Raw genomic sequence first — 18,298 nt, 5'->3', positions numbered from 1 at the left:
TGTAACAACTTGTGCATGTCTGCTTATCTATCTAGACAAAACATTGCTTTGTGCATGTTCCCTCACTGGGAAGAGGATGAGAAGGCAAGCTGTTGTATTTTTTTTAGTTCGCTGCTTAAGGCTGTGTATTCATGTTGATTGGCACAGTATAGGAACCCATGTAGACTAGACACAAGTAAACAAGGTGGACTGTTACCTTCCTCTGTGTGCACTGTTCACTTTTTGTGCTGCTATGTGGTTAGCTAGGGAGAAGGAGAGATTAATGAGACCATTATGCTTATCACACTTCCATAATCTAAGCATGCCTCTAACATGAAGGGACTGCAGTTACAGAGATAGCAGAGCACTGAACTGGAAGCAATGATATTTAATTGTGCAGGCTTTGCATTTGGGCCCGTAATGGAGTAGCCCTGGGTGGAAATAGCACTCTGATACAGAGATAAAATTGAGTGTGGACATCCTTTTTCTAGATGTCCACACCCTTATCTATACAAGTGCTTACTCTGGAGCCTAAGTTATAGTATCTGAATGATACCATTGCTTTCTGAGGAAGCCAAGCAGTGCAAGCATAGCCTTTTTAAATGCATGAAAGAAAGTGAAATGCTTATACTTGGGATAGTACCCTTGAGGCATATATCAGGTTTGTGGCTGAAGATGATTGTTGAGACTGGTCTTGATATAATTTACTTTGCTTAGGAAAGAGAATGTCTTTGAAATAAATGTTGAATGTAATAGTGGCCTTCCAAAATGTTTTTGCTGAAGGCTGCAGGGCGTAAGATTTTAGTCACTTTAGTAAAGCAGGCTATACCCAAATGAACGACATCAAAATATTCACATTTGAACCTGGCAGGAAGCCAGCATATCACCCATCTGCTTCAAGGTGCAAACCCTCTCATTCACCGGAGCAGAAAGCAGTTTTATTACCTACAGGACACCAGGGTAGTAAGTCACTGAAGAGAAACTGGAAACGCACAATGGTATTAGCATTAGAACTGTAAAAGTTACTCATTTATGAGAAGAAATATGATTTTTTCAAGCAGTACGAGTGTGCTAACACCAATTCAGATGATAGTAGTATGACTAGTAAATACTTTTAAAAGTGCATGAAACCAGAATGTGCTTGTTTCTTTTAATTGTCAGATTCACTCTTGTATCACAGAGGCTGTTTGATTGGTTTTAAATTACTGCTGCTATTTTTTTATTATGCATTCAGGCACTTTTAAGTATATCCTGTAGTTAAAGGCTAAAGGCACAAAAATTGTAATTTGGGTTTGGGAGGGTAGAGTTGGTTATCCTGTTTCAGAAAGAGAATTCAACCCTGTATGTCTCAGTCTGCATCGTTGTTGTGCTGTTGACAGTTCTGCGTGGCTATGTTGTCTGTGCAAGGCTGATTCATGAGCAGTCAAAGACGTAGCTCTTTAACAGTGGAATTACAGAGCTGCTTTGTGGGTTTCCATTTTCAGTGTTAGGGAGTTTGCAGGCTGGGAATAATTTGGGACAAGCAACTCCACTGAAAGTTAATTTGCAGTCTGTTGATGAAAGCTCAAGGTACCTCCAAAATTATCACCAGGCACTTGAAAAACTTTCACTGAAGAAAAAAGCATAACAAAGAAATGTATTCTTTGTTTAAAAAAAAAATAAATTGCATCTAATTGTTAAGCAGTAATCAAATGGACCTTCTGTAAGGGATTTAATAGAAAAGGAGGAAAGAGCCTTGTGCAAAAAAAAACAAAAGAAGCTTTGAATAGAGCCCTGATTGAAAGATGGCAAATGCTAATTATGTGTGGGTGTGATAGAAGTTAATATTCACTGTCTCTGCCCACTAAGGGTCTGCATTCACTTTTTAAGAGCTGTAATTTGACACCGTATTTCATATTTTAATTGTTTCAAAGCAAACACTGCTCTAGGGACCCTAGCTGCCATGAGAAATAGTGTATCTTTTAACCTGACATGTTTTGCAGGAGAAAAGGAAAAAGGACAATGCTTAACAACACATCTTGTGTTTAAGACCTGTAAGCATTAGTAGAGCCATTAAGAATAAACCTCTTGTGTATTTGATTTAATAGTGGGAGTACGATTTATATGTGGACAAGGGCATAACTAATCTTGCATTGGAAATTAAGAGCAACTCCCCCATTATTAGTAGAGACATAGCAGTTTATAACAAGTATTGGAGGAGAATCGGACCCCAGCAGATGGTACAGTAGCTATCATATACTTCCCATATGGATGCTTTATCTGACAGTCCCTTATTGCTTCTGATGGCTCCTAGCAGTCAATCTTTGCTGAACTGGGAGGCCTGTCTTTCTAGAGCAGAGAGCCTGATGATTTTGTTTTCTTGCTCCCATGTAAGTGAGACTTGCACCTGATCTAGAGTGGTGTCAGCCAAGTGTATTGTGAGGCGCTTTGCCCTTGCAACTCTGTTTCATGTGAATTATTATGGACTGGAGATTCGGTGAGATGATTAAATAAGTTATTTCTCTCTTACTAGATGGGCTAGGTATATTAAGCAGCCAGTAACTCTGTGTAGGACTCCAGGTCTGGGAGGAGTGCTGTCCTGAGCATCTGGTTTCTTCCAGGAAGGAAGATTTTGACAGCAGCTCAAACGAAGTCTCCCAGTCTCGTCCTTCACTGAAACAAAGTCTCTGGTGGCAGGCTGCATCCTTCCCTCTTCAAGGATGACTTCATAATCCTGTCTTGTACTTTTGATTATTTGAAACAAAAAAACTTTATGGAGGCAGGGAACTTTGAGAAGGTTTTGAGTTTTGCTTTTTTCTTTTCTGTATTTCTTTTCCCCTGCAGTTATATTTTTTCATGAACTATTTCTTGAGCAACACAACGATGAGCCACTCTAGGAGGTGGGGAATTGGAGTTGATACAGAAAGACAAGTTAATGCGATGTCATTAAACTCTTCTCAGACTGGTTTTTGTCTTTGCACTTCAGGCCTGTGCAGCACAAGCATGTTTTCAAACAAACAGACTTGCACCAGAAGAATTACTGAGAAGCAAGGCTGAACACTACCTAAGAACAGACTCTTTCTCACAGGGAAAAACAGACTTACTTTTTGAATTGCTAATTCTGCTTAATAAAACAAAGTCCTTATTTAGTCCCTAACAAACCCCCAGTTTTTCTACTGAATACTAACAGTAGCAGTAGGTTGAGAATTAGTCTGAAAATTAATCACAGTTGTCCTGGTTTAGTTTGAAAGTCAGTTTCAGAAGCACTTTTTCAGATCATTGATTTAATAAACTAGGAAGCTTCTGGGCATTTTCTTTTTTTCATGACCTATAAACTGTATTGTCCAGAAATCTAATTATGGAAAAAATTACTACCTTGATAATTTAATTAAATGTATGTTTCTATATGTACAGCCCAACCTAAGAGCAATCTGGACCCTCTATAACCATGATAAACGTGTATCCCGTCACTGATAGCAGAGTCCCTTTTCTACGTAAGAATTTAATAGGTAGTAGGAGATGTTGGCTCATGTTATGCTTGGGTTTTATGGAAGCTGAAGGAAAATGGCTAAGATTTTCTCTTCATCTTCTTGAATGATGGAAGTTGGGGCTGGTGGACATTTCCTCTGCAGCAACTCAGCTGAAGATGCCCTTAGGAACTGGAATCTATCCAGATGGTATTGGTACTTATCATTGTGACACTTCCCTGTGGCAGTCAGTCAGTTACTACACAGTATCTGTTGGACTGTTGAAAAAAATCACAGCAGCTTGAAAGCTCTTCTAAATCACAGAAAAGAGGGAAAACCTTAAGGCCTGGTCTGAAGCCTGAAATTTGCAGAACATATCAGCAAGCACATAACATCAGTGACTGAGAGTGATTGAGAGTCAGATGAGGTTTGCAACTTGTTTGCTGGCCAGTCTCCTCTTGTAGAAGAGGGGGAAGTCGTTTGTCTTGCAATCTGATTTCTCTTCTTTCCTTTCTAGCCGCTTGCAGGCTTGCTTTTATATGCGACCCTGCGGTATCATAATAATGGTCCTGGGTGAACATGAACGTTTTTTCTGCCTTCACCTCTTTTTCTCTCCTCCCACCCATCCCAGATGAAGTGGCAGGTGGACTGAGTGGGAGCAGTGTGAAAATGAATGCAGGGAAAATGTGTGACTCAGCAGTTCAGCAGGGAGCTGCTGAGTGGAAAGGCAACTCTTCTCCTCGCGCACTCTGGCATCAGGTTCCTGTTCCCTCAGAGATGAGAATAGGCCATTTATGGATGGAGCTGTGCAGCCTGCCAGGAGGGAGAAGGGGCTGCATATTCTTCTCGGCAGAACTTATTTCAAGTAGAGATAAAAGTTTCTTTTCCAAGTTTGTTAAAAATGTTGCCAGTGAGAGGGGAGAGACATTGGACTAGAAATACGTAGACCTTGGTTTGCTGCCTGGCTTGCTCACAGATTTCCTGCGTGACTTCCTCCTTGTTTTCTTTTTCTCTTAATGTGTCTGTCCGTTTTGGTAATCAAAGCTTGGCTTCAGCAGCAGCCAGGTTCTACCAGCAGAGGTTGAAAAGTGCAAGTCTCCAGTGCTTTTCCTGGCTAGTAGATGACACCCATTTCCCTCTCTGCACTGTCATTTCAAGAACTCCACAGAGATGTTTGCCTTTCTCAGAATGAAGACTGCTGGCTTTAAGCATGCTAGCTGCCATTCATGGGCAAGCAGGTGCAAAAGAAAATTGATGATATCTGTGAGTTGTCCTCTGTCACACTGTAAATTAACCTTTCTCACTGAGTATTTAGGGAGGAGACATTGCAGTGTCTTGCTAAGCAGTTTTGTAATGATGCAAAAAGTTGTGGTATTTTATTATCAGTTTCTGTATTTTTCTTTTGGAAGGGAGGACTGAAGTAGATTTTTCTCTATAGACTAAGCAACAGCAGGTAGACACTTTATATCAGTGGTCATACTTAACTAAAAGCTCAGTTTTAAAGCTGTAGTGTGCATTGTTGTCACCACATTTTCCAGACTTGTGTTCCAGAGTTTGATCTTTCAGGTGAACTTTTTCTCTTTTGGCTGGTGTAAATAACACGCAAAAAAACCCAACACACACCACCCCCACCCCAAAAAAACACCACCAACAACAACCAAAACCAAAAACCACAAACCTATATGGGGTGGTGTTCTCTTGAATCTTCAGAGAGCCTGAAACAGTATCACTTGAGAGCTCTCGAGCACCTACGTTCCTCTTGATCGGCCTATCAACCCAGGAATCAGTGAATTAAATACCAATTCTTGGTTACTTCCAGTGTGATCATTTTAGCAAAAACGTGCAGCTTTTCCAAATAGAATCCCTAAATGTTATAAATTTCAGTTGTTCCCCACACAGCTATGAGTACCTGTAGCTTGGCTCCACTAATTCTTATGGTCCAGGGTAGATACACTTAATGCAAACTGAAAGCATTAGAAATCATAAGCTGAATTTCATCTCAGAATAAGTAACATAGGAGACTGACAACCAGGTTGCTGATATGTAGACTGAGTCTTGATGAAGTTTTCCATTCCTCTGTAATGTATCAGAGATGGTAGTTAGAGCTGCTTGGACCTCTTAACTTGGATTAATGGTATGTCAGGCTTATTTCTTCTTTAAGCTCTGTTACACAGAAAGGACAATGAAGTCTGCAGTTACAGTCTGCAGTCCAACAAAGGACCACTGGATGAATCTAACTGGCTTCCAGTTAGATAACAAAGTGATTTTAGAATTGCTTTGGTGCCTTGCAGTGTTTAGTGGTAAACTTAGCGGAATATGTGGATCTGTTGTTGCTAGTGTTTGAATTAAGCTGTCTGGTATCTTCTGAAGTAGCTCTCTATATGGTTTTGCATTATAAATGCAAGATCTACCAACAACAAGTTCTTGGCAGCTAAAACTTGGGACTTTTTCCAGAGTGGAATCGGAAGTATTGAGGCAATTACATTGTTGTAAATCCCTTCTATCTCCAGTCAGGCAGTATTAGGTAGCTGTAGGGTGCATTTGAGAATGTTTTTCTTTGTAGGTCTTAATCTGGATACTTTTAGGGACAAGATGCTCTCTTCCCAAAGTTTTATTCAGCCATTTGGAAAAGGTAGATTTATCGAACTCTTGTCAACAGAGTAGGTTGGGGATCGAGTAGAAGTAGTCAGTACCATATCATGACTGGGAAGGTAAAAAAAAAAAAAAATAATGGAGGAGCCAGAGAGAAAGAGCTGCCTTCTTAGGATAACAACAAGTGTTGGAAATAGCATTCCCAGCTTTCAATGCAGCTTATTAGATCTTGAGTGTCATTTTTAGCATAACTTGTCAGATGAGTTAGGAGTGCAGAGAGCATCAAGAAAAACTAAGATTTTCTGAGGTGGTGAATTGTATCCATCTGTAAACAGTAATGATGCAGCTTCTGTCATTATGTTTAGCTCCTTAATATCTGAGATTGGCTGGTGATAAAGAAGTTCAGTAAAAGTTTGAGTTGTAGAATAGTGACCCACCAGTTGATTTCCTGTGGAGAGAGGAATGTAAGTACACAAGTTGTGTTTGCCATGCGAGTATGAAAGGTCCCTTTCCTCTTACCTACTTCCTCCTGTACCACTGCAGTGCAAAAGAAAGATTGACTTTTGGTCCAAAAGCTAATTATTCTGTTTCCATCCTTCTCATACTGCAGCGGCAAGCAGAAAAGAGAATGTCTTCTCAGCCAATACCTTTCTCCTAAAGCTCCATTCTTTGATTAGATGAGCTGTCTTTTTACCCTGCAGCACAAGCTACCTCTAATTCATGTGCACTCTGAGACAGCTCATTCAGCTTTTACGTGCCTTGCCATCATCTGGACTTCCCTGAAATCAGTGTGTCTTATGACCTGCAGATTTAACAAAGGTCTTGACCAGATATGTGAAGTACAATGCCAGGGCTATGTCCTGTTTGTGCAATTTAGGTGCATGTGAAAATAAGCAATTGATTTGCAGACCCATATCAGTAGTATACATTCATCTACTGTTCTCTAATCAGTAGCAGGTCTCCCTAGCAGTTAGATGGAAATCAGAGACAGTGATTTCAGTAGGCAGTTGCATTTTGATATCTGAAGATGCAGAGGCTATACCTGGATTTAGGACTCTGGTGTGAAGCGTTGGTAATCTTGATGGAGGTGAAGTATTGCTGGCATGTTCACACTTTGTAACACTTCCACACTGGGGTCCCTTCCTATAGAGTAAATTCTTGCCATGCACAGCCATCATGAAGATATAGACAGGTTCGGCGGGGTATGGATCTCCACACATGTAAAACAAATATGGGACAATGCAGCTGAGCTGCTGTGGCGTGTTCACTGCTGCAGCTTGAGAGCTGGCAGAACAGGTGAGGCCTGTTTTTCACTCCTATCTTGTGTGTCTGGCAGGTAGTTCCACAGAGCTTGGGGATTCCACCACTAATGAAGAAGAAGCCACCATTAACAAAATCTGTATTTCCCAGTGAAAAGGCAGTATCACCCAATCCCCCAGAAGCATAATTCCCACAGGTGCAGCGTGATGGATGTAAGTAAAAGTCTAATAGCTCTATGAGCACTATATTTTCATTACTGAGGTACGTTTTATTTCTCTTATAAAAATCCTTCTGGTAAGGAACAAGTCTCTTTTTCATCTCAAAAATAAATTGTTAAATTAAGTCTGCCAACGGAGCTGTGTCAATTCCTTGAGTGTTAGCACCCATGCACCAGGGAGGACACAAGTTCCTTTTAAAGTGCTAACTTCACTAGGAAATACAGCCAGGATATGTGGTCGGGGGGTGGGGTGGGGTGTTTGCTTTGTTTTTCTCTGAAGGCTCTAAGTATGAATCAGTTGAGTTACAGAGCTTCTGATGCCTCGCCCACGGCAGCATTCAATTGGACCATGGCATGTTTGTTACTGCAAGACATTGTTGACTTATTTATCATTACTACAGTGACTTTTAGTGTTTCAGTTAAGTTACTCTAAGCACGTTTTTCTGAGAGTGTATATTGCTATTCTTGTTTCATTCTTCTGCCCTTTATGTACCCACATATGAAGTCAGAAAAAGGAAGAGATGGAGGCACAGGGGCTTTAAAATGGGCATTGTCTGAGTTATAGAAGCCAGCTGTTACCTTGTGCGTGAAGAAAGATGTTTGCCTGTATAGATTATTCCATAGCAAATTGTTGTGCCATTTATTTTTGGCAGCTTGCACTGGTGGCTACGTTTAAGGAAAGTATACAGGATAAATAGATCACTGGTCTGATCCGGAAAGTTCCTTTCCCTGAACAGCAAGAATGCGGTTAAGTTTATGGTGCTGTTCTGAAATTTCAAGTTGCTTTAACAAGCCATATGGCTGCTACAGATGTCAGAGACCTTTTAATTCTTCTGCCAAAGGGATTTTTCCAGCAAGCATAGCCCTGCATCAAAGCAGAAGTACTCGTGGAACTTGAATCCCAATCTCCATGATGCAGGAATTCAGGAGGATGTCGCGTGGATGTTAGATTTCACTGTCAGTCGAATCACTAGCAGAGGAGAGGCTTAATTCGCTCCTCCTGGATATAGTCATCCTTCAGCTGTCTCAAGACCTTTTCACTGACCTTGACACAAGAAAACTTTACCGATGTCTCACTCATTTATTACCTAATCTGTGCACTGAAAGAAACCAGGGCCCATTAGGGCAAATAATACAGGAATATAGGATTGCAAGATGAAGCGTGAATGGTAATTGAAGTATTGTTTAAAGCTGACATAGTTAAATCAATAGAGAACCCTCGTTGGGCATCATATGTTTGATAAAAATCTAATCTTTTGTTATTTGGAGTAGCAAATTTTTGGGTGGACTTTAATTAATCCAAGGCACTTTCTTTGTATACCCAAGACATGAATCTTAATTTATACATTTCTATGCATGAATTCAGACAGCTCTCCATTGTTATAGTTCTTGGCCCTGTGCCCCCATTGCTTTTACTTTATTAGTGAAAATATCTGTTGATAACAGCTGAACTGTATCAATTCAGCAGAGCTGGAATCCTGAACTCCTAGGTCTGTAGACCAGATCTCTACCTTATGCAGTGAAAAAAATTGAAAGTAGTAGTCTATTGTCCGTCATATAGGGCAGTCATGAGAAGGAGAATGTGACTCCTGCAATTGTACAGCTGTTGCTAGACAACACTGGAATACTGGGAATTGGGCGTCTGGGCTGTGGAGAGGTATAGATCCCCATGGTTACAGACACAGAGCGGTCCCCTAACTTTGATGTCTTTGTTCCACAAGGCGTGTGGTTAAGTGGCCTTCACATCGTCATATCAGAGTCAGGGTTCTGTTTCTAACCTACACAGAAATGACCTTGTAAAATCTCAGGCTGTTAGAGATATGAAACAAAGAAATTCCATTTACCTGCTGCATAAGGCAGGTGAATGAGCTTTTGGTCAGTTAAAAAAAAGGTCTTCTGAAATATGAAATATTGTAACTTCTAAAAAACAGTTGAAAGCTGAGCTTGAAATCTGCATTCTCTAGCTCCTTGTTCTGGTTGTCTTCCCAAAGATGTTTTAGTTCTGCTCTGTGTGTATTTTATCTTGAGCTTTGGGGAGGGGTATCCAAGAAAGGAACTAGTCAGGATTTGGAAAAACAGTAAACAGGTTCATTAGCCATTCTTAGGGACAGAGGTGCATTATTTAATGCAGATAAAGGAAAAGTAGGACTTAAAACATGCTTAGTGAAAACGGAAAGTTAGAGACTTTAGGAGCAAGCCATAATAAACTATATGTCAATATATATATTTTTTTTAAGGTTTATATCTCAGACACAGGTGTATGTCTTTTTGTATGGATGGCAAAAATAATTTCTGACATCAAGATTCTGTCCCTGCTAAATTTCAAATTCCTGTTCCAAAACACAGAGCATAAACATCCCACAAAAACAGCAGAAAAAAGTTAGGAAACTTTAACAAGGGTTTTCCCCTCAGTTCTTGTCCAAATCCAGTGAGACGTGAAGCAGTTTGGAAGCTTGAAAATTTTCAACTTTAACTGTTAAGTTTTATCATATTATATAAAATGAAAACCAAGGTCAGCCTTGAAAGTACTTAGGTGGCCTTAACTGTGGCCGCTTAATGTGGCCGCTGTGCTGTCCTCCTGGAGAACTTTGAGTCCAGCTCTATGTAGCATGGTATCAGAAGTCAGGTGTTAAGCATATGGTCAGCGTCCCTGGTCACCAAGGACTGCATCTAGGCTCTCTGTGTTTCTTGGGGGGGGTGGAGGGTGTGTTTGTCATGGACTGTAGATCACCAGCTGGAGCCTGGAGGACAGAGAGGTAGAGCTGCCATGATCTTTTGAGCTATATTGCAGAAACTGTCTGCTTTTCTTTTAAAAGTGCTATTTTCAAGGGGTTGTCTTCCAGTATTAAAGACATGTAGATGAAAGTGAAGGAAGTTTCACCGCTGTGAGAAATACAGGCTGGAATTGTTGACACTTCTGATTTTACCTTTTTAGTTCCATATTTTTCCGTGTTTTATTGACCTGTATTTAATATGAAATTTTGATAGTGTTTATGCAAATTACTGTACTGTGTCCTTCCTGGCAAATAGTTAATTTCAGCATATACCCGTGGTATGGCGTACATGGGTATATGTCTGTGTAGATGTACATTCGCTCTGTTTCCTGAGAAATACCTGTGTAAAGACAATGAAAATAGCTACATATAACCGGTTTTACCCAGCATGCCCTGCTGCGGCCACTACCCATCATAAACTGACTGGAGAGATTTTGCAAATGAGAAACCAGTAACCTGAACTCCTGGGAAGTACCTGATGGTACCTTGCAGGTGCTCCTTCTGTGTCTCTGGGTCTCCCCAGTCATTACACAGTGATGACTCTCTTGTTGCTTGGCAGCTGTGGGAATGGAGAATCTTGTAGAGGAAGCCATCAGCATTTCCCAAACACCTTGTTCTCTTGTGCAGGGATGGAGGTCCTAAGGTCTGTTTCAGTGAGGGGAGGGAGAACAATCACAGAGTGGGAATAAGCATCTAATGTTCCTGTCCGCCATCACATTTTTGTATTTTAGAAATCAAAACAGGATATTTTCATGAATCCTTACTGTACCAATGGCCAGACCCTCAGCTGATGGATGGATCCTATGGTTCATTTGCCTAATTGGAGCTGCGGCTAGTTTATGGATGCTTATCTGACTTAGAGTTACTATTGTGAGATATTTAGAGAAATGTCTGATGAGAGGAACATTTTGTAGAAACCTGACCTCAAAAGAACATGGAAGGGCCAAGAACGTAGCCTTTCCCTGGGACACAGGGGGCTGGCTTAGGCTTAAGGCTATAGTGTTGTACATAGGGCAGCCTTGGGGCTTTCCTAATGTGGAAAGATGTAAATCAGTAGTCCTTAGGTCAAATGGGTCTGATCTTTCACTCCTTTTAGTTTGTAAATTGATTTATATCCACACAGTCTGTGTTCAAAATACTGTTACTGAGAGACTAGCCACTCCAGTGCATATTTCCACTGAATGAAATAGCATTACAACATTATTAAATAGCTCTTGAGTATGAATTCATCCAAGAAGTAGGTTATTAGAATAAAGTCTATTTTATTAGTGCCTTAGGACACTAAGCCAAAATCCAGAGCCCTTGAGCACTATTCAGACACATAACATGAAACAGTCTCTGCCTCAGAAATTCATAATCAAATTAGACAAAGCAGACAAATAAGGGGAAATAGAGAAATTGAGGCAGGGAGGGACAAAGTGGGTTCTCTGCCACCATGTAGCCAGGAAGTGTGGAGCTAGGAAATAGCACAGATGGTTTCTTTTAAAAAGTAAAAATGAAAAGGTGCAGCGATGTAAATGAGAATTTATTAACAACAAAGCCCAGAATCTGCACCTCCGGAAAGAAAGGGAAAATAATTTATCCGCCTACACTGACTTTTTTTCTGACGAAGGCAGGTGAATACAGCTGCACTAATAGAGTGTGACGCTCACAATCCTGAGCTGCACTTACTGATGCAGAACTGAAAGGTAACCATGTCTCTAGGAAAACAATAGCCCTTGCAGGCTCCGCGGTGGTTGCAAGGGTTACGTACTACTCATTCCCTGCACATGTCTTTTTCACGTGAAGGTCTTTGCAATCCAGCTGTTATGGAGTCAGTGGATGAAGCCAAAGGACAAGAAGGACAGCTGAACAGGAAGGAGCAGTCCCTGAAAACCTCCCAGAAAACAGCACTGCTTGGTTGGGCTGCCCGGTGGAATGGATTAATGCCTGGAGACAGCATGTATCTGTTTGTCCTCTCACAGATACTGGTAAGGCAGTTTGTCATTGGTTTGAAATGCTGGGAGCCTTCTTTTAAGCTTTGTTGGCTTGGGAGGTTTTCTCCTCGTTCATTGTAGATGTAGCAATGGACGTAGCTGCAGTCCTCTCATTTCTGCAGCCACCTCTCACAGCCTTGCTTTGCAAACAGCCCTTGCCTTATGATGTCCCAGACTCCCATCCCATTCCCTTCCCCTCTGCAAATGCCTCCTTTGCCAAATGACCCATCTCCCAACAAACCCATCTTCTGTAGCTGATACGTATGGGGGTAGATAACCATCTTGTTAAAAAGTGGATTGGGAGGTGTATCCTTTGAAGTTGCAGTGTGCCTTTCATGGTCAGGGATGAGGGTATACCTCTCTGTGAGGGTGTTAAATGTAGCATCATCACTTTTGTAGTTTTATGTTAACTGTGGTGTGTGCAGCAGCCTTAAGTGGTTCAAATGAAATGTTTCAGCATGTGTATGCTTGTGTGTGTGTGTATCTGTTTATAGGGATACCTGTGTGAACATGGCTATTTGTGAGAGCTTTGCATAGTATGAGATAGGCCTTATTAGTCTTTTAATAACATAGAAAATTCGTTGAATTACCAGTTTTGATCTAAAAGTAATAATGCTGAAAGTTCAGAAGTCAGAGGTATGTGTTGCTCTTTCGATGTACAGGCTACCGTGCACAGTCCTTTTGCTAGTGTAGAACAGAGTAAGCTTACTTAACTTAGTGATATGCCTCTAGTTAATGGTAGCTGAGCATTTAGCATTCAGTCTTTCTTCTTCTTAAGCTACAGCCTAGAAAATACCTGACTTCTTAAAGCAAAAATGTTGGTCAGCATGAAATCAATGAGAACTAAATTAGTTAATTATGCAGTCTTGAAATGAAAATGAATGTTTGTATAATGACATGCTCATTATGTATTTTCTGATTGATTACACAGCTTCTCTGCATGATGCTGTGGTACAGCACTTATGGGACCATCCCAGCAGCTCAGAATGCCTTTGACCTGCTGTCTTACCTGCTTACCCCATTTAAACAGTTTTTGTCAGATCAAGGGGAGGTAAGTCCCTGTACTCCTCTCTGATTATATAGTTGATGTCAGTAACCTTAGGTGGTGCTTCTAGTATCTCTTCTGATGAAAAGTATAATATACATGTACTTCATATAATATAGCGACTGCTGCATTGTATGTGTGTCCTGAAATGGTGAAAAGAGTTTTCTGAAAACAGATCCATATTTTATCTTCAAGATACAGGGCTGAATTTTTGGCTATGATGTTAGATCAGCACAGCAGATTTTTCATAATGTGCAAATGATTACAAATGAAACAAAGCAATAAGAAATCAGCCCACTAAGGTTTAGCCCACAGTAAAGGGAGAGCTGGAACTTAATTTTTTAGGATGGATAGAAGCTTAAATTCTGGAAGACTGGATCAACCTACATAAAGGGTGCAAATCACAAGATACTCAGTCACAAAATTCTATGTTTGTTGAGTGTTTAGAGCATACCTATGTGCAGTAAAAGTATTTCAGGGGTACTAGGTGTACAGATTCAGTTATATCTACAAAGCTCCCCCAGTAAAATTGCTTAGCTTCTCACCATGACATAATGACACATATACCAGTATGATTCATCTGATAAATTACTGGGGTAATTATACCCAGTGCAGATTTCTCTGGTGTGGACAGAACCTTAATTAAATGGTGAGCAGCTACTTTCATAAATCAGGCAAAATATATTTGCTATCAGAATGTTTAGATTCATTGTACATAATCGTTTAGCAGAGGCTGTGCAGTACAAATAGGAAATCTGACTCAGTGCCTCTTGTGGCTGAAGTACAGTGGAGACCGTTTTCTGTGTTTGCTTAACAATGTTTATGTGCTGCATGTCACCTGCTCTTTTGTTTATTTGAAAGAAGCACCTTTTCTTTGACCTTTCTTAGTTTATTATGCACAATCAGAGCTCTTCATAGAGCATTGCCTGTATCTTATTTGCAGTGGGTCAATCATTAACAAATTGTTCCTTACAGAAAATCTTGATTTATAGGATTTTGACTTAAAATAAGTGTTCAGTGTGGAGGCAACTGATTCCTAGAATGCACCACAGGAACACCCCAAGTATGACTCTATGCAGATGTTCATGCATATCTTTGAGGACTGTTTATTATAGCACTATTTACAGTGCAAATTTAGACTTGAAAACAGTAAAGGCAAAGAAATCTTCTGATGTTAAAATAAGCAAATGAAAGCTCTTAACTCTGAATTTCTCTTTAGCTGTACTAATGGGTCAGAAACAAAGTAGAATTCCTTGCCCACCGAAGCCCATTAGAATTGTATTTTGCACCTACTACTGAGAATAGGCTGAACTCTAAACTACTTAAATATGACTAAGACACCAGAGTGAATTTCACTGCCGGTGCTGTGAATGAAACTGATGGTATTTCACAGAATGTGTAGAAAATGTAGAAAAGTCCTCTGTGGTTGGCTTTTATGTAAGGACCCACAAACACGGGAGCAATAGTAAACTTTCTTCAAAGCCCTTTGCCACAGTATAAAATTACACTGACTGTGGCAATGAAACGCGGGTCTAGGCTGCAAAATTGAATCTTGGATCCAGATCTCAATTTTGGCAATGCATGAGGGTAGGAAGCAGATTTCCTGTTTGCCTTCACAGTGAAATCTGGTTTTTAGACCTTCTGAGATGCTGGGGCTTAGAGATGGTTTCAATTTCAGTCTTCTCCAAAGCCTGGCACTTTTCTGTTGGTAGTGGTGGCTTTTCCATGGCCAAGAGTATGGTATGACTAAATCTACATGGGAAATCCAAGAATGAATACACAGTTTGCCAAGAACACGCATGCAGACGCTATACGATGCCCCTAAATACTTTATGAATCATTATCGATTCTGTTGTTTCACAGGACCTGACTAGAATCGGGAGCATTGTGGTATCATACATCCTGCTGTCTTTAGCTTCTCTAGGACTGTTATTTGTAGGATCTCTGGTAAGTTACGATGCTGTGCAAACTATATTCATGCCCTTTTTCAGTGAGTTTTAATAAGATGTCTAATTTACCCAAAGTTGTTTATGTTATGCCCGAGTTGATTGTAAAGCAACATCTTTGGGGCTATTTCTATATAATTACCTGCTTGCTTTACACAGAGGAATCACGACTACACTTATCCTTACTCAGTTTCTTGATGCATTGGGGATTACACTGATGGCTTTTATTCTTTCCATCCACAGATGGGCAAACTATTTTTACTTAAATAGAAGGGATGTGGTCCAGTAATGGGACCATCTAATATTGCTGCCTTATGAATTGCCTGCAGAGCATCCATTGACTTAAGTGGCAGAAATAGCTGTTCCAGAGCACCAGTGTACTTGTGAATGTAATGCCCTTGTTAGATGTAGGCCAAGGCCCCAGCTGCAGAACAAGATTAGTGGCATGACTACAATTAATTTAGTTAGCTGTCAGCTGTTTGGAAGCAGGAGGAGTGTATTGTGTTTCTCCATTGATAGTGTAACTGGCACAAAGGTGTGTGCTAGATGGGAAAGCTAGGGAGAATTCCTTCTTTTTAGGGAGCTCTAATCGGACATGGCTTTTCATAACCTTGTATACTGTTCTGTTAGAGTGGGAATGCAGTTACTGAAAATGCAGGTGGAACATCACCTTCAGTCCTTACAGCAGTGCACCTTCAGGCAGCTCAGGAAGCTGAAGCTGTACCACATACATGCTATTTGAGTGATGCACAGTATAATGAAGTACATCATTGAATCACAGGACTGTTGGTGGGAAGGGACCTCTGGAGGTTGCTAGTCTAACATCCTGCTTGAAGCAGGGCTGTTGCCAACACTCAATAAGGTCAGCCATGCATTTTTCTACACAGGTTTTGAAAACCTCCAGAGAAGGAAATTTATCATCTCTCTGGGTACCTGTGCCACGACTGCATGGCACTCTTGAGGAAGAATTTTTTCCTAATATATGATTTGAATTTCCCAAAGCTGAATTTCCAAGCTGAATTTCTGCAGCTTGTGGCCATTGTCCCTTGTGGTTTCAGCTGCCACTACCAAGAAGAGTCTGGCTGCATCATCTCCGGAGCTGCCCTTCAAGTAGTTGCACGCTGCTGTTAGATCACCCAGCCCTCTCTTTGCCAGGCTGAACAAGCCTAATTCCTTCCACCTTTTTCACAGGTCATGTGCTCCAGACCCCTGACTTCCTTTGTAGCACTCCACTGGGCCCACTCCAGTTTGTCCTTATCTGTCTTAAACTGGAGGGCCTAAAATTAGACACAGTGTTCAAGGTGCAGCTGCATCGGTGCTAAGATGGGAATAATACCTCCTTTGGTTTGCTGGCCACACTCCCTGGTAGGAAGTTTGTCATATTGCATACCATGGTTAAGTTCACTCAGAGGCAGCACAGTGGCAAAATCTTCTGTTTAATGTGTCGGGTGAATGCGCTTTTTAAAACCATTCACAAGGCAAAGTAATTAGTGTTAATGGCTCCATTATTGTGATCATTGATGTAAGCAAGGAAGTTAGCTGGGCTTATGCAATTTTCTGCTTTTTTGATGCTGCTGTTCCTTATCCAGATTCATTTTGTCCTCAAAAAATAAACTTCTGGTGATTTTGTAATTGCAAATGTTAAAAACCAAAAATGAGACATCTGAGAATTGTGATGAACTGTGTGAATTCTAGGTAATTTTGCAGCCAAACATTCTGAGCTGGAAATCAAAATAGCAGGAGTGTGATTCTTTTGCGTATGCAACCTACTTGTTGCTGGATGGAAACATTTTATTCCTGACCCATTCTTAGCACAGCAAGTAACTTTAAATGAAAGCTCTCTGTGACCAAAAATTCTGATCTCAGTTTGAACTGCTTTGCATGTGTAGTAACTCCTTGCAAGTGAAGACTTAGACAGGTGTAGATGAGAGCGGACTTGGCCCATTTTTAAGTGTTGGTTAAAACTTTCGTACAGAAAACAGTTTTATAACAGTTTCCATGTAGTCAAGCTTGCTCTGTTTTGTATTCCTGTGGTCTGTGTTAAGTCTCCTAGCTGGAGTGGAGGCATAAATGTCTCTGTGTGACAGCCTATTCTCTGGACAAGTCGCAGAGAACCAGAATATAAGAAATGTCCTGTGAGATCAGACCAATGGTCCGTCTTGCCCACTATGTTCTTTCTAACAGTGGCATTAGGAAGGAGAGGCTGTTTAGAGAGAGCAAATGAGCCTTGTCCCTTCCTACCTGTCATGATTTAACCCAAGTCAGCAACCAACCACCACACAGCTGTTTTCTCACCCTCCCCCTCAATGGGAAGGGGGAGAGAATCAGAGGGGTAAAAGTAAGAACACTCGTGGGTTGAGATAAGAAGAGTTTAATGATTGAAATAAAATAAAATAATAATAACAATAATAAATCGTAATGAAAAGGAAAACAACAAAAAAGAGAGAGAACCAAAACCCAGGAAAAACAAGCGATGCAACCACTCACCACCCGCCAACTGATGCCCAGCCAGTCCCTGAGCAGTGATCACTGCCGCCCAGCCAACTCCCCCCAGTTTATATACTGAGCATGGTGTCATGTGGTATGGAATAGCCCTTTGGCCAGCTTGGGTCAGCTGTCCTGGCTGTGCTCCCTCCCAGCTTCTTGTGCACCTCCTTGCTGGCAGAGCATGGGAAGCTGAAAAGTCCTTGACTTAGTATAAACACTGCTTAACAACAACTAAAACATCAGTGTGGTATCGCATTATTCTCATACTAAATCCAAAACACAGCACTATATCAGGAAAATTAACTCTATCCCAGCCGAAACCAGGACACTACCTACCTGTTACCTTACTCTCTGACATAGAGTCTTAGACTCATAGAACGGTTTGGGTGGGAAGGGACCTTTAAAGGTCATCTAGTCCATCCCCCCTGCAATGAGCAGGGACATCTTCAACTAGAGCAGGTTGCTCAGAGGCCCCGTCCAACCTGACCTTGAATGTTTCCAGGGATGGGACATCTACCACCTCTCTGGGCAACCTGTGCCACTGTTTCACCACCCTCATCATAAAACATTTCTTCC

General features: G+C 41.0%; 1 protein-coding gene across 16 annotated transcripts in view; it reads left to right on the top strand.

Annotated features, from left to right (window-relative positions):
* The window catches only part of PTPN5 (protein tyrosine phosphatase non-receptor type 5), a 90,260-nt gene that overhangs the window by 36,794 nt on the left and 35,168 nt on the right, over positions 1 to 18,298 (top strand). For 14 of the 16 annotated variants that reach the window (XR_015701849.1, XM_087745720.1, XM_087745722.1 and 11 more), the window contains 3 exons: positions 12,057 to 12,238; positions 13,176 to 13,295; positions 15,153 to 15,236. Coding sequence is in view for 15 of the 16 variants with exons in the window: in XM_087745720.1 (XP_087601846.1) it covers positions 12,057 to 12,238; positions 13,176 to 13,295; positions 15,153 to 15,236 (386 nt within the window). In the remaining variant the exon portion in view is untranslated. Of the gene's footprint in view, positions 1 to 7,353; positions 7,490 to 11,933; positions 11,957 to 12,056; positions 12,239 to 13,175; positions 13,296 to 15,152; positions 15,237 to 18,298 lie in introns of those variants that run through there. The other 2 variants (XM_087745723.1, XM_087745725.1) reach the window with 2 other exon arrangements.

The sequence above is a fragment of the Nipponia nippon genome, unplaced genomic scaffold, assembly GCF_047370975.1.
Source record: "Nipponia nippon isolate SJK-2023a ecotype South Korea unplaced genomic scaffold, ASM4737097v1 scaffold_10, whole genome shotgun sequence".
Taxonomy (NCBI): Eukaryota; Metazoa; Chordata; class Aves; order Pelecaniformes; family Threskiornithidae; genus Nipponia; species Nipponia nippon.
The sequence above is the reverse complement of the archived record's forward strand: the minus strand, read 5'-3'. Positions and strand labels throughout refer to the sequence as shown.